This window comes from Ictalurus punctatus, chromosome 13, assembly GCF_001660625.3.
Source record: "Ictalurus punctatus breed USDA103 chromosome 13, Coco_2.0, whole genome shotgun sequence".
Classification (NCBI taxonomy): Eukaryota; Metazoa; Chordata; class Actinopteri; order Siluriformes; family Ictaluridae; genus Ictalurus; species Ictalurus punctatus.
In genome coordinates, this window is record NC_030428.2 from 11,651,021 (window position 1) to 11,678,616 (window position 27,596).

The 27,596-nt window shown below is 40.2% G+C and overlaps 2 protein-coding genes across 4 annotated transcripts; one reads left to right on the forward strand and one right to left on the reverse strand.

The window, feature by feature from the left end:
• Positions 1 to 976: 976 nt before the first annotated feature.
• Positions 977 to 9,263, reverse strand: rpp30 (ribonuclease P/MRP 30 subunit). Its single transcript, XM_017484326.3, has 11 exons — positions 8,994 to 9,263; positions 8,772 to 8,827; positions 8,625 to 8,681; positions 8,468 to 8,533; positions 8,297 to 8,365; positions 5,129 to 5,218; positions 4,811 to 4,927; positions 4,698 to 4,727; positions 4,546 to 4,583; positions 3,539 to 3,618; positions 977 to 1,532 (listed from the first exon to the last, which is right to left on the reverse strand). Exons 1-11 carry the CDS (start codon positions 9,073 to 9,075, stop codon positions 1,408 to 1,410), a joined length of 810 nt encoding a protein of 269 aa, XP_017339815.1. The 5' UTR covers positions 9,076 to 9,263; the 3' UTR covers positions 977 to 1,407.
• Positions 9,264 to 9,431: 168 nt separating this feature from the next.
• Positions 9,432 to 27,596, forward strand: kif20bb (kinesin family member 20Bb). 3 transcript variants are annotated; one of them, XM_017484321.3, is made up of 29 exons: positions 9,432 to 9,634; positions 9,904 to 10,012; positions 10,162 to 10,251; positions 10,897 to 11,016; positions 11,114 to 11,252; positions 11,345 to 11,529; positions 11,638 to 11,698; positions 12,593 to 12,790; positions 12,991 to 13,102; positions 13,215 to 13,286; positions 13,437 to 13,586; positions 13,690 to 13,852; positions 15,866 to 16,135; positions 17,392 to 17,528; positions 17,606 to 17,735; positions 17,852 to 18,056; positions 18,144 to 18,205; positions 18,289 to 18,408; positions 18,501 to 19,609; positions 20,738 to 20,876; positions 20,959 to 21,081; positions 21,176 to 21,224; positions 21,435 to 21,560; positions 21,657 to 21,766; positions 22,527 to 22,721; positions 22,858 to 22,932; positions 23,894 to 24,032; positions 24,118 to 24,257; positions 26,910 to 27,596. In XM_017484321.3, the coding sequence occupies exons 2-29, from the start codon at positions 9,908 to 9,910 to the stop codon at positions 26,991 to 26,993; spliced, it is 4,608 nt and encodes a 1,535-aa protein (XP_017339810.1). In that variant the 5' UTR covers positions 9,432 to 9,634; positions 9,904 to 9,907; the 3' UTR covers positions 26,994 to 27,596. The 3 variants fall into 3 exon arrangements, with proteins under 3 accessions (XP_017339810.1, XP_017339812.1, XP_017339813.1); XM_017484323.3 differs by having other exon boundaries at positions 22,530 to 22,721; XM_017484324.3 differs by having other exon boundaries at positions 17,855 to 18,056.

Genomic DNA, 27,596 nt, shown 5'->3' on the forward strand with positions numbered 1-27,596 from the left:
GATACAGGTCAAGAGCTTCAGTGAATGTTCACATCAAACATCAGAATGAAGAAAAATGTGATCTTGAAGGTGAAAGTGCTAAAGCATTCACTCAGTCACTGGACAGCTGAAGACTGGATTGACAGGTGATTCCCCCTTTTTCAGCTGTCCTGTTTGGGTGGGTCTGTATCCATGATAGCCTCAGATTCTTGTTCTTTGCTGACAGGAGTGGAACCCAATGTGGTCTTCTGCTGTTGTAGCTCATCTACCTCAAGACTCGATGTTTTGTGGATGCTGAGATTCTTTTCTGCTCGCCACAGTTGTAAAGAGTGATTATACAGTATGAGTTACCATTTTTCTCTCACCTCTTTAATCAACAGAGCATTTTGACAAACAGAACTGTTGCTCACTGAATGTTTATTTATTTATATATATATTTTTTGCTGTTCGCTCCATTCTGTGCAAACTCTAGAGATTGATGCGTGAAATTCCCAGATCAACAGTTTCTAAAATACTCAAACCAGCCTATTTGTCACCAACAAGCATGTCATGGTTAAAGTCACACCCAAACAGGACAGCTGAAAAGGGGGGAATCACCTGTCAATCCAGTCTTCAGCTGTCCAGTGACTGAGTGAACGCTTTAGCACGTTCACTTTCAAGATCACATTTTGTCTTCATTCTGATGTTTGATGTGAACATTCACTGAAGCTCTTGACCTGTATCTGCATGATTTTATGTATTGTGCCACTGCCATATGATTGGCTAATTGGAAACCTGCATAAATGACCAGGTGTTCATATTAAAGTGGACAGTGCATGTATTTTTAATAATGATTTAATAATTTTCATGTCATGACTTGCATTGTCTTTTGATTTTTCATAAATGGCTAAGCTGATCTGTAAATATGACTTATTTTGGCAAAACTGTACTGAATAAACCTTTTTACTGGCATGCTTTGCTGTTTTATTAACAAGCTTATGAAATTAGAAAGTCTGCAGTAGTTCCATGACATTTATTGATAACTGACCAAAAATACAGCTCTTAAACTAGGACACCATCAGTTCCATTATTATTCTTTTCAAGGCATTAAGATAAGCAATTCATGAACAGATACTGATCCTCATAGTGATCAGGCTGACTCTTTGCAAACTGCTGCTAAGATCTGACAAATATTGCAGGACTAATGACAACATAATTTAAATCTATTTGATATGCTCAAAATCACTGTTGTGTGTCATTTTCCCACAAGCATTAAACACATCAGTGGATCAGAAATGATGTCAAATCTGAATCAATACAGAGCCAGCAGTTCAGGCAAAACACATCCTGATCCCAAAAACTGAAAACCAGTGTCTGGATGAATACTGTAACTCAATTGGCAGACTAAACAAAAATGAACCGCTATTATGTTCCAACTTGAAATCTGAACTAAAGTGTTTCAGTTTTGGCCCTCTTTACAGCTGGAGTTTCTTCCTCTGGCTGCTCGATGGGTGGTTGGCTCTTCTTCTTCTTCATCATCATGTGAATAATACCCAACGCTGTCATACGGGTCTCTGTATTGGAAAAGCACAAAAAACCCCACACATTTTTCTTATAAATGTTTAGAAAATAGTATGCAGCATCATTTGTTTGACATTACAACCGAAACATGACAGGAGTAAAAATCTTTAATAAATGTACACGAATAGTTTACTAGCAATATAGAAACAAAGAAAAACTACAAGTAATTCAGGTATTTTAACACATACTACCACAGCACAGTTGAACACTTGAATCGAACCGGTCAGAAGGTGTCGATTAATTTTCTATAACAGCATCTGACAGCAGAGCCAGTTACAGGGTGTTTATTCTGGACATAATGTATTACTAATTTAATCTAAACATAATACATAATAATAACAGAATTAAATGTGTTAAAAATTAACAAATTAAAATCAATCATTGTTGATATGTTGAAGCTTTCCTTAAGGTGACGTTTGTTTACAATTTATGGAAGGAGTTTCTGGTGTCAGCACTTTCTAACGGTCTGCTGAACGTTGCACTTTGAGGTTTCACGGTAACAAGCAGCATTTTACAACATACACTGATCACAACATTAAAACCACCTGCCTAATATTGTGTAGGTTCCCCTGTGCCACCAAAACAGCTCTGACTCATCAAGGCATGAACTCTCTGAAGGTGTGCTGTGGTATCTGGCACCAAGACGTTAGCAGCAGATCCTTTAAATCCTGGAAGCTGCGATGTAGGACCTCCATGGATCAGACTTGTTTGTTCAGTACGTCCTACAGATGCTCAATCAGATTGAGATCTGGGGAATTTGGAGGCCAAATCAGCACCCTGAACTCTTTCTCATGTTGCTCAAACCATTCTGAACATGTTTTGCAGTGTTTCAGGGCTCATTATCCTGCTGAAAGAGGCCATTGCCATTAGGGAATACCGTTATCATGAAGGGGTGTATGTGGTCTGCAACAATGTTTTGGTAGGTGGTACATATCAAAGTAACATCCACATAAATACAAGACCCAAGGTTTCCCAGCAGAACATTGCCCGGAGCCTCTGCAGCTTCCCTCCTTCCCATAGTGAATCTTGGGGCCATCTCTTTCCCGAGGTAAGCGATGCACATGCACCTGGCCGTCCACATGATAATATGATTAATCAGACCAGGCCACCTTCTTCCATTGCGCCATGGTCCAGTTCTGATGCTCACGTGTCCACTGTAGGTGCTTTCGGCATTGGACGGGGGTCAGCATGGGCACTCAGACCAACCTGTGGCTACATAGCAAGCTGCGATGCACTGTGTGTTCTGACATCTTTCTATCATAGCCAGGATTAACTTTTCAGCAATTTGTGCTGCATTAGCTCTTCTGTGGGATCGGACCATACTGGCAAGCCTTCACTCCCCATGCACATCAAGAAGTCTTGGGAACCCATGACCCTGTCGCCGGTTCACCGGGTGTCCTTCCTTGGACTACTTTTGGTAGGTACTAACCACTGCGTATGTCATTTAGCAATCACAATTTTTCAAAGTCTCTGGCAAAGACAAAGGACAATCTGCCCTTGTCAAAGTTGCTCAGATTCTTATGCTTGCGCATTTTCTTGCTTGCAACACATCAACTTCGAGAACTGACTGTTCACTTGCTGCCTAATTTATCCCACCCCTTGACAAGTGCCACTGTAACAAAATAATTAATGTTGTTCACTTCACCTGTCAGTGGTTTTAATGTTATGGCTGATCAGTGCATCACTTCCAGAGAACTAACTTGTTTCAAAAATGCTCCACAACATTAAATGTTACTATGAACTGATACAAGGTACGATGTGATTTTCAATAAATAGAAAAATTGAAAACTGTTGTCAAATCACTGTGGTATAAAGGAATAAAACACTTCGGGAGGTGCTGTAACAGGAGAATAACCAATTTTGAAGTGGTAACGGACATCTGCTTTGCATAGGGCCACATTACGCCACCCCCGGCTTTGATTATTTAACTATAACAGCACACCAGCCATATTTTATTCCATACATAAATGGATGTTAGTTAGGGTACAAATAATTTTACCTCCATGCAGTATAACGGATCGGCAGTTTGTGGAGACTGCAGCTTTCGCGTCCCCTTCAGAGAGACCGAACACTAGCCCACTATATTCTGAATTAAGGTCCAAGCCAAATACATAAAGGACTTCAAATACCATACAACTCCAACTGTACGTTCACACATGCAGCGGGTTCGATCGGTGCAAGTCGCCAGTTGCTGTACTATGAAGCTGCCACTGGGCATTACTACTGGTTGCTATAGTGACGTTTATCAGTGGGTGGCGCAACTAGCATTCCACATGGGACAACAAATCAGTTTCCCTGCCGCTAAAATGAAACATTCTGGAGGTAGAGCGTTTGTATATCAAGTTCACCAGTGTATACATATGCATCTTATCCATCAAGACAGATCAGAAGCAGCGTGTGTTCTTTGCGATTGTCGCAATCTATCTGTATAAGAGCTGCAGTTGGATGAGGTATGTCCTAACTTTTGACTGGTACTATAGCTATGTTTGAAATGCATTATTTTAGGATTTAATCAGCCAAATCTGAATGTCTATCTAGGTTACTCAGCTAATCATGGGTATGGTATGCTATTTGTCATGTCACACATGGTTGATATGGTTCATAATTAAAATCTAATATTCCAGGCTATTGAATGCTTTACTCAACTTAATTGGAATTCCCATGATGTCGGGTTAGGTTTTTCCACACATCGTTAACACAAGCCCCCTCCCCTTCCCCCTAGGGGCCAATTGTGAAATTTTTCCTCCATCTTTTCTGCACTACAGTATTGGGCAGGAGACGGCTCACATGCACTCTACTGTCTTCACTCTCATTGGAAGTCGCCTCACCAAGTCATTCCATATTTGCATAAAGTTAAACTTTTCACAACTTTGACGCGTCAAGTCCCCAGTGGTCGTTGTCGCTCATGCCACCAGCTCTCATTGAAAACCAGTGGCCTCCTGACGCCTTGCCGCTGCAAGTCACTGTATGTATGTATGTATGTACTTTAACAACTGTAAAGGATACAGATTGGCGATGTCATATGGTCCACGTAACTCAAGGGGCTAAAATGCAAAAATCAAGGAGAGCGTCTGAGAATTAAAAAGAACTCTTTATATGCTTAGTCTATTTCACACAGCATATACAGTAACGTTTCAATAAAGAAGTAATGCTCTTACATTCTCCACTCCACTCGTCAGAATGACATTCTGAGAAGGCGAAAATACCAAAGTTACTTCAACACTGAACTCTTTATAAATATCATAGTTGTGTCTTACTGCAAGATAATCACCTTTCCCTTGCACACATCCACTAGGTTGATGGCATTTGCGATTGTGTATTTCTTCATGGTGGAGTCTCTGATGGCCGCTGTGTAGCTTATCTCAAAAAACACCCCCCTTTCGATTGCCTTGAATAATCAATGTTCACAGTGAAGCGAGTACAATTAGGGAATTATAAGCCTCCTGAATTTTATTGTATTTATCTCTTTGTATAATTTTGCTTATCTATTAATCTTATTATTGTTAAATAGATGCTGAGTGTTATAAATAAAACTGTGTAAGAGCACAACTAAACAACAGTCAGTGGTAGAGCTACAATTTCAACGAACCCCATTTACTGGTGACCTTTTGCAATAGAAAGGCTGTTTTTCAGTCGTTGCTATGGAGATGATGTCCACGTCATATGTCATGCAGGCAGCCTGTTTCAACAAGAGATGTACAGAGTTAAACTACTTCACTGCATGAAAATCTAATGTGTAAAGAAAACATTTACAAAGAGAATAATTACAGAGTCGAGATTTATTTACATTCTAATGTGACAAATTATACCAGCATGTCAATATCCCTAGATGAGAGAAAACTATTTTAGACTTTGTTAACAGAAACATCTGAGGAACCAACAATGCTGCACTTGATTTTGTACCCAGCATACAGAAAAATCCTCAAGGAAGCTGTCGCAGGAATTCAGTCAAGTGTGGTATTTGGAAACTAAGATCTCAGGACAGTGTAGTACAGCACGCAATGCAGTTTCCAGGGTTCATACACATTTTTACCAATAAACTTCCATGACTTTTCAGGCAAATGTTCATGACCATACATTACCTGAAACGTCTATGTATACGTGTAAAATAAGAATAAATATTCATGTCAAAATTTACCACAGCACATCTTAACTGAAATTAAACCAAAATAACGACAGTAAGGTCAGTGTGTATTGAAGAATGTTTACACAGCTATACTATAAAAGCAGTCCATACGACACAAAGGACACTTAGAGAATCGTTTTTATAGTGCACCTTTAAAGCTCATGACCACCATCATCTGCCATTTTCTGGAATGAAGCTGTAATAGATTGGAAAATATCTTTTATGCTATGAAAATGAACAAAATTTGGGTTTGGAATGACAAAGGGCAGTAAATGACAACAGAATTTTCATTTTTAGGTGAACTATCGCTTTAACTTTTTGAGCACACACCTGACAAGGTCATACAGACTCGTTTAAAATACAGTATTTGCAGAGACTTGGGGGTTTATTGTCCAGAAAGGAGAATTAAAGGATTAAAGAAAATAGTTAAAGAACTAGATTTGCAAATAATATATATTTATTTTATTAAATGACTTTTTCCTAACCACAACCTAAAACCACACAAGTCAAAACCACACGTTTCGCCATGTTCTAGATTAAGTCTGAGAATGATAACTGAGATTTAGGAATCATTTTCTTACCAGTAAAGCCGGTTAACCACGTTCATTACATTCATTCGCAACATGCACACATTCGTTCTTCATCTTCTGCTTAATATACTGAAAACAGCTCCGTTAATTTTTCTCGTCTCGTCACATTGACAATAACGCATTACATTACATAAATCACGTAAATGTTTGCATCCCTGGATATTACTGTTGGTCGTTCAACGTTTCTATTGTGAAACAGTCGTCAAATTTTAAACTGGAGCTACTTAGCTTACATTTTACCTCGCACGCTTTAAAACTGGAGCATCTCGCTGCTTCTGTGAACAGTAAAGCCCCGCCTTCTTTCATTTGATTAGCCAAACATTTTGACACTGACGAGTGCTTCTAGACCACCCAGGCAGAGCACTCTAAACATGTTCTGGGTTTATTTATTTTTCTAAAATCTCCAGGCCTGGAAATTGCTATTTTAAAATTCCATGACTTCCAGGTCTTTCATGACCATACAAACCCTGTGTTTCTAAAAACCAAAAGTATCCTAGGTCGGTTTCATATCACAGTAACCATTAAAGTTCTCTGAATGTTGTTATACAGCCAAATATGATCAGTACAGTACTACTCAAAATCTGCTCCTGAACAGCAGCAAAACAAAGTATGTAGTTGTGGCATAAACGCTATTACAGATCAGCAGCTCCAAAGCAGATGGACAGAAAAATGCTAAGGTTCTAGGTGTTCACTAAACAGACCTCGCCTGATTACACAGCAACATGATTGCCTTATAGATGGAAGGTTGTGAGTTTGAATCCCGACACACACAATGTCACAGTGATCCATGGCCAGGCGTCCAAGAGAGAAAAACTGGCCGTGCTCTCTGGGTTGGAGGGATGTTATTACTCTCTCTCCCATGTCAATCTGAGCAACACTAGCCAATCACTGCCGTCTGTGAGCGCATGTATTCAGAAGATGGCAGAAAGCCCTTTCCTTTAAGTGTTCTCAGCTGGCTGGGATCAAAAAGATGCGATGGCTGGCTTCATGTGACTCCAAGCACACTTGTGTGTTAGCCTTCACCCTCTCTAGCGGGTAGCAGTCGTGTGATAAAGAAAAGCTAGCTAGAGGGCGGGCCTGGCCAAATGACTAAACTGTACTACCTGTGAAGGCTGAGGAAACGGATACTGCCAACTGGGATTCTCAGTGTTAAGTAGGAATAATACTGTACTGTGCTATCTTCTTCTAAGGCCAAAAATTTGTGGACACCTGACATCACACCCATATGTGGTTCTTCCCCAAACTGTTGCCACAAAGTTTGAAGCAAAGAATTGTACATCTTCGTATGCTAGTACAGCATTTTTTTGTTGTTGTTGTTCATTGTATAGCATTTCAAATCCCTCTTTATTGGAACTAAGGGTCCTAAACATGTTCCGGCATGACAGTGACCCTGTGCACAAAGCAAGCAAGAAGTGGTTTGCCATGGTTGATTTGAAAGAACCCTGACCTCAACCCCACTGAACACCTTTGGGATGAACTGGAACTCCATCTAATCACCAGGCCTCCTCTCCTGAAAAACTCTAGTGTACAAACTTCCCAGAAGAGTGGAGGTTATTATAACCAGTCCGTACAGGATTTTACAGGGGTTGTTTTTGTGACTGTTGCAATAAAATTGCTTGATTTTGCTGGGGCTTTTATCAAAACTTGCAGAAATCTATTTGACTTGAAGTTGCAACAGCACGAAATTGTTTTGCACGAATTTCACAGTGATGTTTGTTGGTTTGTTGGTAGTGATGTTTCTTTGAGCTGAACTTGTGTTCGGCGCACATGAATCAAAGAGGGCTTTGGCTGAATGATGTGTCTTGGCCTAAATCTGTGGCAATTTTGAAAAATTGAAAGCTCCTCAGAATATCAAGGAGTTTGCTTGATTTTGCCTTCGCCTTCATTTCTGCCATCGCAAAATCCTGGAGGAACTGTATAGCAGACATTGGGGACTCAACCTGGAACAAGATCTTCAACCAGCACATATGGAGGACAGTCATGTGTCCACAAACTTTTGCCCTTATAAGGTATAACAATAAAGAACTTGACAGAAACTTACATGGAAGAGTTTCTCAGTTTTGGGATACACGGCCAAAATGTCAAAGTTCTTGTATTCACTGGACGGCCTCTAAAGCGAAAGTCACAAAATAGTATGAGATTAGGAATCGTTATTATGAATGATTTTTTGTTTATATCATGATCGACATTTTGACATTCCATATGAACTTACAAAGTGAGAGGCTTCTGTGGCCACCACCGTCAACCGGTTCAGCACTTTAATTGGTCTGGATTTACCCTGTGTGTGTAGGACAGAAACCAGGAATCAGAAGACTTGCCCTGCTTATTAACATCATCACCCAGATAACAAATTATAACAAATACATCACCTGTACTATGGGGAGTTTCTCACACAACTCTGAAGCAGACAATGGCTTAGGAATTTGCTGCAACAGATACATTATCAAAATTAAAAGGACATGATTAAATAATCAAAATTCAAGTACTCACTCAGCAGGAATGAAACACTATAATACCTGCTTCTTCTGCTGGGGTTCCACTACATAATTTATTGCAACTGTGGAGTAACCAACTGAAAAATCATATAATTCATATTTGATTAAGTGTGAACATTATACATATACATACATATGTAATATGGCCATGGCTTGAGGCGCCTGGAGTAAAGTTAGTTTATTTTATATATTTATTTTTAACTTTGCTTATAGAGCTATCAACCTAATTAAGAGCAAACTTACGGTGAGCAGCTGTCTCTATAATGTTTTGCAGCCTTTTCTTGTCGCTGATGGCGATTATGTTTAAATCCATATATACAGACATTTTCGTTTTGAAACTTTGTCGAAAACACCCAGTTCCACATATAAATAAATATATATATTTTAACAAAAACAAAATTAAACCTATCCTCTCACTTAAAGCTATTTAACGTGTTCTCGTGACACTGCAACGCTTAAAAAGACACACACACCCAGCGCGCTGAGGCATGGGCGCCATATAAAAACGTGGTTTAATGTTAAACAGTTGGTGCTCTTGGGAAATGTAGTTTATATGCGACAGATGTTTCGTTAACACGTCAAGAACGACACGCTGGTATAAACTACAACACTGCGCTTCCGCTCCCAAGAGCCTTTTCGGCTCGACGGAACAATCCGATTGGCGGAATTTAAACAGAAGACCGCGGACGATGTAAATGCGGAGTTGGTGTGGGGTTTTTTTTGTTTGTTAGGTTAAAGTAACAACGGTTAGATAGCACAGTTAGCTAGTACATAATTACAACCAGGGAGAATAAATAAAAGAGGTGGAAGGAAAATAAGGTTTACATCGAATGTATAACACGCAGGAATAATTATATGTTTTTCTCACCGTAGTTTAAGAGAAGGTATGAGTTGAAGCTAGTTTTAAGCTATAAGCTACCGTTAGTGCTAACAGACAGGAAAACACCTGTCCTAAGTGGTGTTATTAAGTGGCGTAAACATCAGCGATGATTTATTATGATTCTTATTATTATTATTTTTATTATTATTATTATTATTATTATTATTATGAACAACAGTTAGATAACAATAACCTCTTTATTCATATGTTGTATTGCATCTAACTTAACTCACTTGACTTGTGCTTTAACACCACAGTTTGTTTATTTCTCAGAACCATGGAGTCCTGCTTGAATTACAAACCCGAGAGAGTGGGCTCTGTAACTGTGGAAGATCTACGAAAAGATCTTTTTACGGAATTCTCCAAAATACCTGCTTCTCGGGTAACACTGCATCCATGATCATAATCCTGTCAGCTAGACCAGCCTCAGGGTTAAAGTGTTCTTTTTTTTATTTATTTACCTTGGCATTTACATGGTCATGACACACGCAATAAATTTAAGAAATCAATCATGTCTCACTGTCCCTGCAGGAACCTGGATCTGTGGAGAAGGAACACTTGCAGGTCTACTTGCGGATCCGTCCTTTGACCTCCACAGAAAGTGAATTTGGTGAATCACAGGTGTGTACAGTTCACAAGGCTGAAGGGTTTCATGTCTTCAGGCTTTTTGAAGCAGATTAATCTAGGGATGCTCAGATCAGGAATTTTGCAGCCGACACGATTACCGATATCTTGTCATCATGATTGGCCAATCCTGATCATTCACGCTTTATATAAGTGATATGTAAGCTTTCTGTTGACCGTCACTGTTAAACTTTTTTTTTTTTGCCCCTCAGATAAAGTAATACCACAGATGTTGCTTTGGTTATATTATTTACAGTAATTTTAGAGATTGTTGTTTTAATTGAGAATCAAATAAATAAGCGCAGCAAATATTCATTTTGCAGTGAACATTTTAATAGGCCTTTTAAAAATACACGGCAAATGGCGAATTTTTCATTGTATCTTGAGTCCTTGTAGTAATTCCACACCGGTGATGACATAACAGCAGTGCTAAAGCTTAATGTTATCATATGTTTTACGTCATAAAATTGCGATTGGTTCGTGAGATCAGCCAAATTTAGAGACTCTTAGAATTTTATTATTGGTCGAGACCGATTGGCGGCCAATCAATCGGTGCACCCCTAGATTAGTCAGATGGATGGATGAATGCAGCATCAGTGTCAAATGTAATAGAAATGTTTTAACCATTTTCTCACTTCACAGGATTACATTTCTGTTCAGCCTCCGGATACTGTGGTTTTGAAGGCCCCTAGATTATCACTGCCAGCTAGACAAAGTGAAAAACTAGGACCCCAACTTGCACAGCGATTCCAGTTTTCAAAGGTGCTTTATTATTTTGTTTTTATTCTCGAGCCTGGTTGAAAATGCATCTCATAATAGGTTTTATCACATTTATGTTCATATGAGATTAATTTTCCAGGTTTATGGGCCGGAAACAACGCAAAGGCACATATTTGATGGAACAACAAAAGCCCTCGTGAAGGATGTCCTAGGAGGAGAAAATTCTTTAGTCTTCACTTACGGTGTAACTAATGCCGGGAAGACGTTCACGTTTTTAGGTGAGATTGTCTTACAGGACTATTTGCTTTTGGACATTACACAGCTCTTCTGCAGTGAAGATGCATGATGTGTATTCACTCTGATTTTTAAGGCCCTGAAAGTGATGGAGGAATTCTGCCCAGGTCACTGAACGTGATCTTTAACAGCATTGTGGGACGAGTCTATACGCAGAACAACATTAAGCCCCACCGCTGTGTCGACTTCACAAGACTGACTAAGGACCAGCAGGAGGAGGAGGCCAAGATTAAGAAAAACCTTCTAAGAAGATTTAAAGAGGTTCAGTATAATACAGAAAGTGTTTTGTATTTTTGCAAAGATTGTAATTAATATAATATTGGTATAATCAGCTTTTCAAAAATGTTTGAAAATCTCTTTCTCCTCTAGACTGATTTGCAGAAAAACAGCTCGAGCATATCAAATTCGGGTTGCAGCACCTTACTTGAGGGTAAGTATTAAATACTTCTCGATGTATTTATATATTTATTTATTTGTTTTATGGGTTGTTTCATTGGAGGTAGCAGGAGTTATTTGCAGAATTACTCCCACATGAGTAAAAATGAGCCAAAATGAACAACACCTCCATAAAGTAACAGCACTAAGCTTCTTCCTGTAACATATAACAAGGCTGACTACATTTATTATTGTGTCTTCTGAGAAACATGTAAATATTTTATGTAGCTTGTGGAGGGCAGTACTAAAGGAGATCTTAAATCACAAAATAACAATTTACACCAATTATCCTGTTCAAAAGTCTACACCCCCTCCCCCCAACCTTGTGATCATCCAGGTAACAGCACATGGTATTAAGAATCAATCGAATGGAAATTTACAACTGGTTTATTTGTGTAAATTCAGTTATTATTGTCTTGTAGATTGTATGTAAACATCTGTTGTGTTAAATAGCTTATTTAAGGCAGTATTAAATAATAATAATAATGTGTGTGTGTGTGTGTGTGTGTTTTGTACAAATCAGCAACTTTCTATCTATTTTGTGTTGAAAGCCTTGGTTTTCTCCATAGTGATGGGCAGCAAAGGAACTTTCCATATGTGCAACATCATGCATGGTGAAATACAAGACTTTTTACAGACAGAGAATAGATTGCTTGAATAGATTATTATTAAATATTCATCACCGGTGACAACACTATAAATGTACATTAATATAAAGATATTTTAAAGGTAAAATAAATAAATAAAACATTTTCTCAGAGAAGGTGATCTGCTTTTATTTGAATGGAAGATTTTAAATATGTTGCATAATGTTTTTTTGCTTTGTTTTTTTCTTCTTCTTTTTTTCCTTACAGTCGTTTTTGACCATTTCCAATTTTCCTTGCTTTAGGTTCGAGCTATGGTGAGTTAGATGAAGATAGTTTTTGTTTGGAGGAAGATTCCCACATGAAGTTCTCAGTGTGGGTCTCCTTCTGTGAGATCTACAATGAAAACATCCACGATCTGCTCGACTTTGTCTCAAATACGTCCCACAAAAGGAATGTGCTACGACTGTGTCAAGATGTCAAAGGCAATACATTTGTCAAAGGTAACTAGTTGTGTTCATCTGCTCCTGGTTTTCATATTGTTTATATAAAAAATTGTACTATTGTTCAATTTATTTGCTTACCAGCAGGATGATGATGATGTATTTGACAGGGAGAGGAAAAACCACACTACAAAGTGCAATGGCAAGACATTCTAACCATATTGAACATTATATTAAATATTGTTGAAATATTTTCCCAGATCTGACATGGGTCCAGGTAAACAGTGCAGATGAAGCCTACAAGGTTCTGAAGATTGGAAGGAAAAACCAGAGCTTCTCTTCAACAAAGCTCAACAGTGCTTCAAGCAGAAGGTAGAATTTTTGTATTATGATTACGCTGACCTTTTCAGCTTCAAGGTGCACTTGCAGTCATTGCTTTTTATAGAACTCTATAATGTATTACTCAAACATGTGCTCTTTTCAGCCATAGTATTTTCTCCATCCGAATCCTGAGAATTGAAGACATGGGTGTTCCTCGAGTCCAGACAATAAGCGAGTGAGAATTATCTTTATTTGTACTCGAGTCAATCTAGATCCTGTTTAGTAATTATGTGTCTTTTCTGAACTGATCATGGTATTTATTACATGAAAACCATGCAACTAAGTCTTATTCTTCATTATAATGATGACTCTTTTCTTCGTGCAGGTTGTCTCTGTGTGATCTTGCCGGATCAGAACGATGTGCCAAAACCCAGAACAGAGGAGACCGCTTAAAAGAAGCAGGGAATATTAACACATCATTGTTAACTTTAGGAAAATGCATGAACGCCTTGAGATTGAGTCAGACACAGTCAAAGTGAGTCTGGAATCTCCTAGTTCTTATATTCATATTAGAAATTACATAGACGGATATTCTTTGAAGAAAAATCTTGTATTGAAAATTTGTTTGCTCCTGTTAGGTTCCAGCAGCATATCCCCTTCAGAGAGAGCAAACTCACTCACTACCTGCAGGGCTTCTTCTGCGGCCGTGGGAAAGCCTGCATGATCGTTAACATCAACCAGTGTGCTTCCATGTATGATGAAACGCTGAACGTCCTCAAGTTCTCAGCAGTGGCTCAGAAGGTCAGTCATCCTCGAAGTTTCTCCTCTCCTGCTCCTTTTTCACCACTCACCTAATGCAATTTCTTACTTGAAATGCCAGCTTCACATAAGTGTCTACAAAACGAGAGGAAAATGATGAAACGCAATGTCTTTGGCATCTAATATGATTCAGAATTAAATATTATACAGCTGATTAATATTGTTTGAATGCATCCATTGATTAAGAGGTTAGAAATGTTCAGGATATGCTACTCTTACCCATTAACTGGCTATATAGTTATTTATTGGTTTTAATCTGGCAAAAGTGTGAGCTTTCTCTCACCCATGATGAAAGTGAGACATCCATATCAGGTTCAAGTTCATCGTTTTAGAAATCAGCCAGGGAAACCTTTGATATGCTACAGTGCTGTGAAAAAGTATTGGACCTCATCCTGATTTCTTCTGTTTTTGTGTATCTCTCATACTAAATTGTCAGAAATTAAAACAAAATCGAAGATAAAACAAAGGTAACCTGAGTAAACAAAATACTGTTTAAATGATAGTTATTTATTGAAGCAAAAAAGGTTATCCTATGTCAACTGGGCCTGTGTGAAAATGTATTTGCCCCATAGTTACTAATTCTGCAAATCTATGGAACTGCATTCATAATGGGGTTCAACTGGACAAGACGCAACCAGGCCTGATTACTGCAAACCCTGTTCAATAACATCAACACTTAAATAGAACTTTTTCAACATCATGAAGTTGGTTAAGTATGTGTATGTGAGTGTGCCCTGCGATGGATTGGCACCCTGTCCAGGGTGTACTCCGCCTTGTGCCCGATGCTCCCTGGGATAGGCTCCAGGTTTCCCTGTGACCCTGAAGGTAGGATAAGCGGTATAGAAGATGGATGAAGTTGGTTAAACGTTCTTAACCAGTAACACACTATGCCAAAGTTGATTGAAATTCCAGAAATGATGAGGAAGAAAGTGATGGAAATACATCAGTGTGGGAAGGGTTACAAAGCTATTTCAAAGGCTCTGGAGCTCCAAAGAACCACAATGAGAGTCATTATCTCCAAATGGAAAAACTCTGCACAGTAATGAACCTTCCCAGAAGTTTCCAACCTTCCAAAATTCCTCCAAGAGCACAGCAAAGACTCATCCAGCAAGTCACAAAAGAGCCAAGGACAACATCAGAGGACCTACAGACCCCTCCTGCATCAATAAAGGTCACTGTTCATGACTCCACTATCAGACACTGGGCAAAAATGGCATCCGTGGAAAAGCAGCGAGGCGAAAACCACTGCTAACCCAGAGGAACATTTAAGGCTCATCTGAATTTTGCCAAAGCACCCCTTGATGATCCTCAAACCTTTTGGGAGAATGTTCTGTGTGTTGATGAGTCGAAAGTGGAACTGTTTGGAAGACAGGGTTCCCATTACATCTGGCGTAAACCAAACGCAGAATTCCACAAAAAAAATAAAGCATGGTGGTGGACGTGTGATGATGTGGGGATGTTTTGCTGCTTCAGGGCCTGGGCAACTTGCAATAATTGAGGGAAACATGAATTCTGCTTTCTACCAGAAAATCCTAAAGGAGTATGTCCGGTCTTCAGTCAGTAAGTTGAAACTCAAGCGCAACTGCATTATGCAGCAAAACAATGATCCACAGTCCTAGTCCTAGAAGTAAGTAAAAGACTGATCTCCAGTTATTGGAAACATCTGCTTGCAGTTATTGCTGCTAAATGTGGCACAACCCGATTAAGTTTAAAGGGGCAATTAGTTTTTCACATGGGTGATAGGTGTTTAACTTTTTTTGCTTCAATAAAATAAATGAAGACTGTATTGTGTGTTTTTACTTTTGTTGTCTTTTGTTTGAAGATCTAAAACTATTTAGTATGAGATATAAACAAAAACAGAAGACATCAGGAAAGGCAAATATTCACAGCACTGTATGTGAAAATAACATACAGGCTACAAGAGTACTTTTTATTGTACTGATCTCAGAGTTCTTCAAAGATCTGCATACTTGCTTTTGTCCACCTGCTGTGTAGGTTGTGGTCTTGAACCCCAAACCAGTCTTAAGTGTTGTGCCCAAGAAATCTGCCAGAGAAGTCTCCATGATGATCAACAATGTGGACAGGAGAGAGTTTACTCGGAGAAGCACTTTGATTGGGTGGGAGACAAGCTTGGAGGACGTTCAGGAGGATGATGATGATGAAGATGGTATGGAGGTAGATGATGAGGAAGAAGAGGAAAGTTGTGAGGAAAGCATGGTGGAAAACACAGTGCTCGAAGCTGCAGAAGATCAAGAGCTGGGTGAGGTATGGTGTCTCTGATATTGTCTAAACTGCATTTATAAGGCAGCATACATTCAAACAGAGCTCACATTCTGCCAGCCTCTATGGCTCTCCAGGTTTTATAAACAAGAAAAAACAAATGATGTGGACCTCCAACTAATCAGGTCAAAGAGGTGTCTCTGCTTGCCTGTTGGTTTAGAAAGCTTAATCCTTTGCACTTGTGTTCAGATTTAACAGTTCTGTGCAGCCCTGGATATGTATATAGAGGTGTGGCTTTAGAAAAAATACTAAATTATTCAGAATTTCCAAACTTTCCAATGCTTTGAATAAATAAGACTGAGAATATATCAGGTTATGTTATGATCAATCAAATTGTTCGAAAACGTTACCATAAAATTTACCTTGCCTTACCAGTTTGTGTGTGTGTGAGAGAGAGAGAGAGAGAGAGAGCATTTTTGGCCACAACAGCATTTAAAAAAATTTGCAATGCAAGTTTTTTGTGCTTGGGTTTTTTTGTTTGTTTGTTTGTTTGTTTGTTTTTTATGGAAAACTACTACTGAATTGGTGGAATTGCATTAAATAGCACAGTGTTTCACAGTGAAAATGAGACCCTTTAGCTGTACTCCTGATCGACGCATGTGAATCGAAGAGGGCTTTAGCTAAATACGTGATGTGATGACGTCATATGACGCGTCTTGGTCCAAATCTACAGAAAATCGGCTGTAATTTGTAAAGTTGCCAGCTCATCCGAATATTTTCTGGAGTCTGCTTGATTTTTGCGTTCATTTCTGCAAGTTTAACGCAGCGGTCCAACTCGATTGCAAATTTATTTGATGGGGTGGAGTAAAATCAGGTGGTTATGGGCAGTCCTGTTGTGAGTTTGTTTCCTGAACTGTTCCTCATTTGTTGCTTGTGAGTACTAAGACGAAAAGCTTCTTACCATAGCAAAATGATAAGCAATTCCTCTGTGTTGAGTTTTCCAGATAGATGTGACTCTGCACTTATTTTCTGTTGGCCCACACTTTAAGGATTGGCAAAATTTGCAGGCTTGAAGTCTAGATGAATGCTCTGTGACGTGAAGTCAGAATACATAGAGCCGAGTTAATCTCTGCCAATAGCAAATGCCTTTTTTACGTACTGCGTCCTCTTTCATGCAATTGAACAGGTTTTTTTTTTTTTTTTTTACTAGGCTGAATTTATTCACATCCAGTGTGACTGCTGCTTAATGGCTGAGCTTGTGCCTTTTTGATGTACTGTCTTCCTTTCTGTGTTCACTTCAGCTACAGCAGAAGATTAAAGAGCTTAAAGAAGAACTCTCCAAGGAACAATCTGAAAAACTGGCCATGGAATCTCGAGTCCGGGAAGAAGTTACCACTGAGTTCATGGAGCTGTTTTCCAATATGGAAAAGGATTACAAGTAAGACCGTAGTTGGTTTTTACATCACAGAAGTTTATTAACCCGACCCAAAACTTAACGAGTTCTTGTCTTTCTAGTGAACGTCTACAGAGAGAGAAGGAAATAGCTGAAGAAAGAGCTGAGAGGAGATTGGAAATACTTAAGAATTTAGTCAACAATAATGGAACTGAGACTGCAACCATGAATTCTGCTGAGGATGGAACTAAGGTATAACATGCATTTTCATCCTGGGTGTTTTTCATGAGCAGATATTTTGCTTCGCATCATTTTCGTTTTTAAGCAGGCCTACAAAACAGTATGAAGTAGGTTCTTCTCTTGTTCAGGAGACTAGAGTGACGTTCTTGGACGGGATTATTGAAGAGATGCAAAATGACGTGGCTAAGATAAAGAGAGATGCCGAGGCAGCACAGTCATGTCTGGAGAACAGGGGTCATTGTCCGGGAGCTGTCAACAAGCTGAGGACACAGTTGGATGAGATGGCAGAAGAGCTTCTTAAAAATCGTCAGCTCCTGGATATCAAAACTAAGGGTGAATTTACCCACTTGTTCGTGTTGTTATTTGACATGGCAGAGATCAGTGCTTTGTCCCTCAAACTGTGTCGCTAATTTTTTACAGAACTGGAAGAACTGCAGGTTTGTTTACAAAATTCCAATGACCAGCTGCTAGAGGCTAACAAGGTTGGTTTTATTTACAGCACTTTTTGTTTTACACTGTTAGGTTATTTACGAATATTAAAAGCATCATTTACTTGGTCCAATAGAATTCTGAAAATCAGAAACTGAGGAATCAGCAACTTATGGAAATCTGCCAAGATAAAGATGAAATGATCTCCAAAATTCAGACTGCTTTGGATCAAAATGTTGAAGCAGCTAATGAAGATGTAAGTTTCAATGAGCATGACGTTATAAAAGTGACATAAATATTGTGCAAGAAGTAAACCTGCACTGATTATATTACTGTGGTTTTCTCCAGAGGGCCTATATCGACACCATTAAAGAAGAAATCTTACATTACCGAAATAACTGCAAGTGTATGCTCAATGATGATAAAGAAAGGACCAAAGACCAGGAAATTCAGCAGCTTGCAGAAACTTTAAAAGAGAAAAATGATTTATTGGCTGAGCTCAAGCACGAACGGAATTCTCTTGATCAAAAGGTGAAGGATCTCACTGAAGATCTAAAAAAACAAGCTCGTGCATGTGAAGCTGCTTTCTCTTTGCTTGAAGCAGAAAAAGCAGTGACCACCAAACTAATAAATGAGAACAGCGCACTTGCCTGTGAGCTCAGTGATTTCCAGGAAGCAGCCAATGACATGAAGTCCAGGCTTACAGCCATGGAAACTGAATTAAGCTTTAAGACAACGGAGGCAGCCAAGCTTTCTGAGGAGCTCCAAAAAGCCCAAGCTCTTCTCTGGAAGCATGAAGAAGAGGCTACTGAGCAATCTCAGACAATCAAGTCCCTGAAGCTGGAGACTGAGAACTTGCAGCAGAAGCTCAGTGCCCAGGAGCTTTCGGAAGAACAAACAAACAAGTGTGTCTTCCAAGAAACCATTGCAGCTCTCCGTAGAGAATGTGAGACAGTAATGTCCACTTCCCAGGAGAAAAGTAGAAGGATCATGGCCCTGGAGCAAGAAGTCAATCAGATAAGAGAGGAAATGTGCCGGAAGAAGACCCTGTGCAATCAGCTTGAGCAAGAGCGAGGAGCTCAGAGAGAGGAGAACCAACACCTGCTCGGCCGCTATGAAGCCGAGAGACTGATTGTGGAGCAGATGAAGAGACGTCACTCTGAGCTGGAGACGGAGCTTCATGGTCTGAGACAGCAGTTGTTAGTCCTGGAGGAGCAACAGCAGGCCTTTACACACAGCTCTGAGAAAGTTGGAGAGCTAGGGAAGAAGCTTGGTGAGAAAGAGGCTCTTTGTGCCGATCTGGAGCAGAGACTCCTGCAGACCCAGAGCAAACTGGACCAGGTGGTGGAGAGTGATAGGCATGTGGAGAGCTCTCTAAAACAGAAGACAAAGGAAGTGGAGGATAACCTTGTTCATAAAAATGCAGAATTGGAGATTAAAGCTCAGGAACTATTACAGTAAGTTGCTTCCACATTTCCACCAGTGCACAAAGTACTGGAACCTTTGTAACCAGAACACTAGGATTTGTGAACCAGTCTAGTACCAAAGGATGTAGTTGTATAACTTTTAGTATAAATTAAGTGTTTTGTTGGTGCTATATTTGTACTGTCAAAGGCAACATTATTTTACTTCTTTTAGTCTGTACTAGAACACAATGATTTTTTATGATCGTGTGGAGTGTGACTTTACAAGGGTTTTTGGTGCATTGGAGATAACCTTATAATATTTACAGTTTTAAACTTCGTTGTCAACAAACCTTTTCTGCAGTACTTTTGTGGGAAAAAATCAAAGGAACATTGGTTATTTAAATGCTTCTTCTATGATCAGTGTGTATAAGGTGTTGCTGTGCGAGCCATAATTGTGAATATTCTCAACTTTGCTGTCGCCACTGTCAACAGTTGGTGGGAAACTATTTGGACCAATAGAACTTGGACTTGGATGTCCGTGTTTGGGCCTGCTGTTATTTCTGAATGTACAGCATATAAAATGGTTATCATATTAACACTGGGTTTCTTTTTGAAATACTCTGTATAACCGAAAGTATATGGACACCTGACCATCACACCCATATGAGGGTCTTCCTGAAACAGTTGCCACAAAGTTTGAAGCACATAATTGTCTAGAATGTCTTTGTATTGCTGTAGCATTAAGAATTTGCCTTCACATGACAATACGCCTGTGCACAAAGTGAGGTCTGTGAAGACATGGTTTGCCCAGGCTGGTGTGGAAGAACTCATGTGGCCTGCACAGAGCCCTGACGTCAACCCCACTAAACACTTTTGGGATGAACTGGAATGCCGACTACACCACTATCACTAATTGTGGCTGAATGGGCAAATCCCCACAGGCACGCTTCAAAATCTAGTGGAAAGCCTTCCCAGAAGAGTGCAGGTTATTATAGCAGCAAAAGGGGGACTAAGTCTAGAATGGGATTTTCAACATGCACAAATGAGTATGATTGGTCAGGTGTCCACATACTTTTGGTTATACCGTATATATTGTTACAGACCTGTTCAATCTGAACCAAAAATATAAAGAAATGGTATCAGCTCTGAAGTACTGATTCATTCTCTCTCTTTTTACAGATCTAGAAAACAGGTGAATGATGGTCTGGGCACCATTAAGAGGTTAAGTCTTGATCTGGAAGAGAAGGAGAAACGCATCTCTGATCTACTTTCTCAGCTGACTGAGAGCAATGCTCAAACTGAGCAGATGCAAAAAGAGGTTAGTCTGTGTATCTTGTGGTAAATTATCAGAATGATTTTGCTTATTAAAACTTATGTAAAATCATTGTTTTCTCTGTAAGATTGCATTCTTGTCTGAAGAAGTCAGAACGCTGCAACAGAAGCTGTGTGCCTTGGAGAAAGACAGGGATCAAGCTCTGAGTGCCGTCGCCAATAAAGAGCAGATTATAGAACAACTGAAGACTGTGAGCAACTATCTGCAGTCTCATTGGTTTAGAGATTTTATCTCCGTTTTATTAAGACTGTTTACTTAGTCTGTTTTTCTCTTATATTTGACAGGACCAAGCTAACAAAGCTCAATCACAGCAGGACCATGAAACCTGTCAAGGTAATCCTTTAAAACAAGCACCTCACAAGCTAACATTTAGAGCACTGTGGTGTTTTTTATTATTTTTATTTATTTATTTATTTATTTTAAAGAAATGGTTATCACATCTGGTGTTGATTTAACCTTCCTAATCCAATGGTATTACATCAAATGCTTAATATGTAAAATAAGTAAAGAAATCCTCAGCTAGCATTTGATTTATGCTTGCAGAGCTTCTGGCCAAGGACAGGCTCATTGAGGAAATGCGTCTCACCCTGTCAGATGAAAAGAGGTCACGGACAGAACAAGAGCGACTTCTGGAGGCTAGACTCAATGAGATTGAATTGATGAATGGAGGTGACAGGACTGTGTCATGTTTTTTGCTCTTATAGACCATTTAATGTGCTATTATTTAATTATTTCATATGAATGACATTTAATGATTTCTCCCAGAGCTTCTGAAGCTAAAGGAGAGCTGTCAGAGAAAGAGTGGGACTGAGTCTGGACCTGATTATTCACACCAGGAGGAGCAAAAAATAGGAAAAACTCCAGGACTTTTGACAGTAGGTGTAACAGGCTTTAGATACACAGTGGTTTTATATTCAGCTTATGCCTCTTTAGTCAAGCTACATTTTTAATAGTATTGTAGTAATGGAAGAAATCAATCCCCTGCACTATCCATACTGTTTATAAGCGGCCCTGGATAAAACCCCAAGACCAGTGGGGAAGGATAGAGCCACACAGGTTACTACTATATCACCAACAGAGAAGGTTGTGTTTTTGGCAAAGAATTTAACTTCGAATACTAGGCATAAGCAAAGGCCCTCTTAAACAGTAATGAATGTTGAATATTCATTAAATGGCTCAGTTAATAATGTGGAAAACCTTAAGTATTTTAGACGTGCTGCCTGGTTGCCCTTCTTAAACTTGCTTACAATGCAACATGACTTGGTTACTGCTTTTAAAACTAAGATTATTGAAAAGATTTAAAAGCATATGGAAAGGAAAGAAACAGAGAAAAGGAAACTGATATAGTCTGATGCGCAGTCATATCTTAATTAGCCTGACTGATAATGCCAAAACATCCGGGTTCAGTAATTCTGTCTTCATTTTTTTACTGCACAAATGTGTAAATCTAACCCTAGAGATTCCTGTGTGGAACTTGGCAGACTGAAAATACTGACAGGATTATGTGAATCTATCATCTGCTAATAAATATTACGTGGCTCTGATCCCAGATCAACACTCGTATTCTAAAAAACACACTGAAACGTGCAGTGTTGGATCTGTTTGTCCTCAAGTCCCTGTGTGATTATTTTTCAGCAGACTTCAGTGCACGAGGCCTCAGTGCTCTCCACCAAGAGTGAGAGAGAAAAGCGCTTCCCCAAACCCGAGCTGGAGATCAGCTTCACCCCTCTCAAACCTGACCGCCTGAACATCCGCAGGCCAGGAGACGACGAGTCGGTCACAGTCAAAATCAAACGCACAGCCAGGAAGAGGAAGAGTGCTGAGATGGAGGTCTGTGTCGAAGATTAGGGGAAAAAATTCCCAATATAAAAATTTATTTCTTGTAGTCATTACTTGCCTTTGGCTGTTAATTGTTGCACACTGGTATTAACTTGCAGTCTGTTTTTTCTTTTTTTCTGTTCACTAGAATTCAGTGGAGTCCGAGAACAGGAAGAACATGCGACTTAGAGGAAACTCCAGGGCTAATATACAACATGTAGAGGTATATAGGTGCTAAATTTTGCTTGTACCTATGGCTGCATGATCATCTCGAACAATACCATTATTTTGTTCATTTTGATTAGTGCATATTCATAAGTAAATATACGTAACCAGAAACACTTAAGGTTTGTCATAAAGGAAAAAAATCACCCAGAAATACTATTTTATAATTATAATATAACAGAATTTCATTACATTGGTTTATTTGGTTTCAACATGTCGGTCTGTTTTTACTTTGATTAACGATTTCCTACATTATTCATGATGCCTTTAAAGTGATGAGAGCTCTGTTCATCTATATTTAAAGAGACTGATGCAGCAGTGCTTTAATCCTATAGGCTGTGAAGCTCTGTCACTTCATCTGTACGCACTGCTCCTACAGATCAGGTTTCAAAGTTCCAACTTTGATGCTAATCAAAGTTGGAACAAAGTTGGCATCAGCACCATTGTGTCAGTCATCTCCTAGAGTGCTAACTAGCCATATTTTGCGTGCCTGCTAACTTGCCTCAAAGCTGCATATTACATGCTTTCTCCTGAAAAGTGGTGTGAGAAAAGAAGCTCTCATTTTTTTGCTTTGTTTTTAGGAGCTAACAGTGAAACCTGACCGTTATCTCTCATGTTTGAGATACTCCAATTAAACACTATTTTAACTGTGCTAGCCTGTGACATCAGAGTGGCAGACAATCATATCTCGCAGGAACAGCGAAAATACAAAGCCAACCAACAAATTAGTACTAGCATAGCTGGTGAGACACTTAAATATGTTTGTGTCTCAGAGTGGATCTTTCCTTGAAAGTGAACAAGATCAGTTCTGGTACAAAAAACATTGATGTTGCTTATCAGTGATTATTTAATATTGAGAATGTTGGAGCAGTATTGGTTCCAGACTGCCACATTAAGTTTTTTTTCAGCTGTGAGAGTCCATTCACAATTCATCCATGTATCAATTCTTCTCCTGTAAGTCCCCCACAGTGCTGGCTAAAAAGGCCAATCAATTGAAGCAAAAAGATTCTCCTGTTAGTCTGAAAGGCAAGAAAGACGGAACCCTGCAGAAGATTGGTGACTTCATCCAAAGTTCTCCAACCCTCCTAGGAAGCAAAGGTTAGTACTGGCTGACTGTATGCTCCATCGACACTATTGTGCAATTGCTCATACCTTCACATGTGCTGATATTCCTTCTCCACAGCTAAAAAGATCATGGCAAAGGTTGCTTTGAAATCACCGGCGCCAGAGAACAACACTGAGACGAGCAACAAACCCAAGAGATCAAAACGCAAGCTGTTTAAGACGCAAATCTCCTCCCCTCTCGACATACCTTCACATCCGGTCAGTAGCACTTTATGATGCACTGAATGATTTACAGTCAGCTCCAGAATTATTTATGTGAAAATAAATAATATGCAAGGTGTGATATTCTGAGCAAAGATGTAATATACATACCTGCAAACTACTGAATCAAAATGCGTCATTTATGAGAATCGTGTAAATCCGAAAAGGGGGTGTCGTGATACATTTTTACCTAACGTTACCCCCATCAAACCTTTCCCAACCTGTTGGTAAGCTTGTTAGAACGTAAGCTAACGTCAGTCAGTTCAGCCTGAATCGATTAAGATTAACTCCCACTGCATCTGTATTTCTGTCTGTTTTTAACGTCTGTCATTATCGAAAGTTAGAAGGGAATAAAACCGAACACGTAATGAAACAAGACCCACTGTGTTTTACTGAGTGATCGTGTAGACCATGGTTACGTCTTGTTTGCTAATGTATTCAATTTAGGTGTCAAATGTAGTGAAGCGTTTTTTTCTTCAGTTTTAAGTTTCAAAGTCGCAAAACAACAGTTGGGTTTTCAGACATCCCAACTCTCCAGCACATTCCGGGAGTCTCCCGCATTCTGATAGTGGCTCCCTGATGCCCGCAAATTATATACAATATCCCGGAAACCTTTTTTTTCTTCTTTTTTTTCCTTTTTCTGTTCTGTGGTCATTTTTAATGGTAGATGGGCTCTCTACAAACCAAGAGAGCGAGTGACAGACCTTGTTAGAGAGTGACAGAGCATGTGACCTGATTGGTCTCTGTTACGAAACAGGGACTTGGACACCGGAAGTAAGTGCAGGAGAGCTGTCTTTATTGTGCCACTTGACTAAACACACGAGGAGACAGGAAACTAGATCCACACATAAAACTCTAACCTAGAGCATGGACACTTCATGTACCTAGAGTATGAACACTCAATTTAACTAGAGCAGGAACCTCCCATTAAACTAGAGCAGGAACATCTCATAACTAGGACTGGATACAAACACTCAACTACAACAGGGTATCGACTAAAGGACAGGAAAACAGACAGAGCATGGCAGTATCACAACCTGGCACCATGATACATTCTGTCGTCTTCTGTTAGTCCGTTCTCCTCCTTACTTTGCTTGGCTTGACTTTACGTTGCTTTACTACAACTCTTTAGCTTAGTGCCGCGCAATGTGGGTAGCAGTCCCTTGAATGCCCACAGCTGGTGACACTTAACCCAGCTTTAGCGTCCATGCGCACTTCAATCACGTGCATGTCGTTGCCACAGTGCCATCTGCTGGAGGTACCATAACAGAACCCTCCCTCCAAAGGGGTTTGTAGGCCCCTGTGTAATCTGTCTCTTAATGCATTGGAAAACAAGGCGGCCTCCGCCGGGCAGCAGACAGGCGGAGCACCACCCCCAGTGGGACTGGAAGGCTGGGCGACGTCCTCATCTGCACAGGCAAACAGAACACCGTACACAGTGGGGCAGGCAAACGGAATGCCGTATTCAGCGGAGCAGTCAAACAGAGCGGCGTACGCAGCGGTGCAGGAAAGCAGAGAGACGTGCTCGACAGGACATCCTCTGTGGGGCAGGGCAGCGGGACAGCTTCGTCGGCAGGGCAGCAGGCCAGCTTACTCTACTGAACAGGGCAGTGGGACAGCCCCCTCAGCGGCAGAGACCTCCATGCGGTTCTCTGGCTGCAGCTCCGAGGTCGCCAGGTTAACCTCAGGCTGGGGCGCCGGAGCTGAGACCTCCCTGTAGGTCTCGAGCTGGAGCTCTGAGGCCGCCAAGTTGACCTGATACAGGGGCCCAGAGGTCGCCAGGTTAACCTCGGGTTGGAGCGCCGGTTTTGAGCATGTCCACCCACTAGTAGAAAAGGTGGAAGGGCGGGTCAGGCTGGGGCTTTCCATTGACCCACCACTCCAGCAGATCCAGACCCCGAAGATGTCCAGGCCCAGAACTCCTCGATGAACAGTTCCGCGAACCGGGTGACATCCTGGAGAGCGGGGGACCCAGCGCTCACCAGTTCCTCCGCCCTGGCCGGGCCGCGAAACCGGGACACCAAGAAACCTGATCCACTGGCTCTGGGTAGGCTTGGGCTACGCCAGGCTGCAGAAATAAACCTGGCAACTGCAGAGGAAGTTCTGTGGCTAGCTCCCCAATCCCGCGGTCACTGGTGGGAGCTCGGCCGCGAACCTCTGCAGGAACTGCACGGACTTGAAATGCGGCCAGTAGTCCGAGTGCCTCCCAATAAGGTACGCTCCTGCTACTTCCATGGTTGGACGCGGCATTCTGTTACAGAACGAGGCAGGAAACTAAGATCCAAACATTAAACTCTAACCTGGAGTATGAACACTCGATTTAACTAAAGCAGGAACCCCCCATTTAAGTAGAGCGGGAACTTCTCAGTTAACTAGAACAGGAACTTCTCAGTTAACTAGAACAGGAACAGCTCAGTTAACTAGGACTGGATACAAACACTCAACCACGACAGGGTATCAACTAAAGGACAGGAAAACAGACAGACCATGGCAATATCACAACCTGGCACCATTATACATTCTGGGTCTTCTCTGTTAGTCCTTTCTCCACTTGGCTTGGATTTACACTGCTTTACTACAACTCTTTTTTTACAACGTGTAAGGTTTGAAACATACAGTATATTCATACACGTTTTATTTTTCCCACAGATCATCGGAATGGATCAAGACGACAAAGAAAGCGATCATCTCATCATTAAAAGAAAACTTAGAACAAGAACTGTCAAAAGATGATTTCGGCCATAAGCCGGTGCATGGTAGAGTACTGTTAATTAGCAAGCGGTTAACTTGTACTGAATGTTTTAGCAGAGTAGGACAGCTGATGTAAGAAATTTTGTGCATATTTTGTGTAAATAGCTTGGATACTGCACTTAGGCATTACAAAATTGCTTTCTATTTTTCTTTGTATCTGTGTTTTTTTTTTTATGCAATAATGTGGAAAAATACAATTGTATTTTAAAAATGTCAATGTTGGTTGTGTTTTTCTGGGTAATTCTGTAATAGTCAGACTCTGCTCAGGCCGTAATAAGGTAGGTAAAGGCTGACTGCTAAGGTTCGGTGTGCTGTTTGATGGTCATTTGTTTCTACTGTCAGTGGACGGAGGTGGTTGTCATCTTAGAAGAGTAAGTAATAGATTTGAGCAGGCACCCCTTCTCAAGGTCACAGATGTTTTCGCCTGCACACAACTATCCTCTAAAACATGCAGTGAAAAAAGTGCAGTTCAAAAGCAAGTCAACAGTTTAACTGAATGAATCCAGCAATGTTGGTTTTGTAACCCTTCTTTATTTGAGGTGTCTAAGAGTATCCATGTGTAATAAATCTTCGTTACTTTCATAA

What these genes read in the sequence shown, in the direction of transcription:
- rpp30 (XM_017484326.3), bottom strand. Translation starts at nt 9,075, where the DNA reads ATGTCTGTATATATGGATTTAAACATAATCGCCATCAGCGACAAGAAA. An exon ending in TATAGAGACAGCTGCTCACC is followed by an intron (nt 8,828 to 8,993) that starts GTAAGTTTGCTC and finishes ATGATTTTTCAG; the next exon opens with TTGGTTACTCCACAGTTGCA. An exon ending in CCATATGACATCGCCAATCT is followed by an intron (nt 3,619 to 4,545) that starts GTATCCTTTACA and finishes TTCAGAATATAG; the next exon opens with TGGGCTAGTGTTCGGTCTCT.
- kif20bb (XM_017484321.3), top strand. Translation starts at nt 9,908, where the DNA reads ATGGAGTCCTGCTTGAATTACAAACCCGAGAGAGTGGGCTCTGTAACT. An exon ending in AAGATCAAGAGCTGGGTGAG is followed by an intron (nt 16,136 to 17,391) that starts GTATGGTGTCTC and finishes TGTTCACTTCAG; the next exon opens with CTACAGCAGAAGATTAAAGA. An exon ending in CTAATATACAACATGTAGAG is followed by an intron (nt 22,933 to 23,893) that starts GTATATAGGTGC and finishes TTCTCCTGTAAG; the next exon opens with TCCCCCACAGTGCTGGCTAA.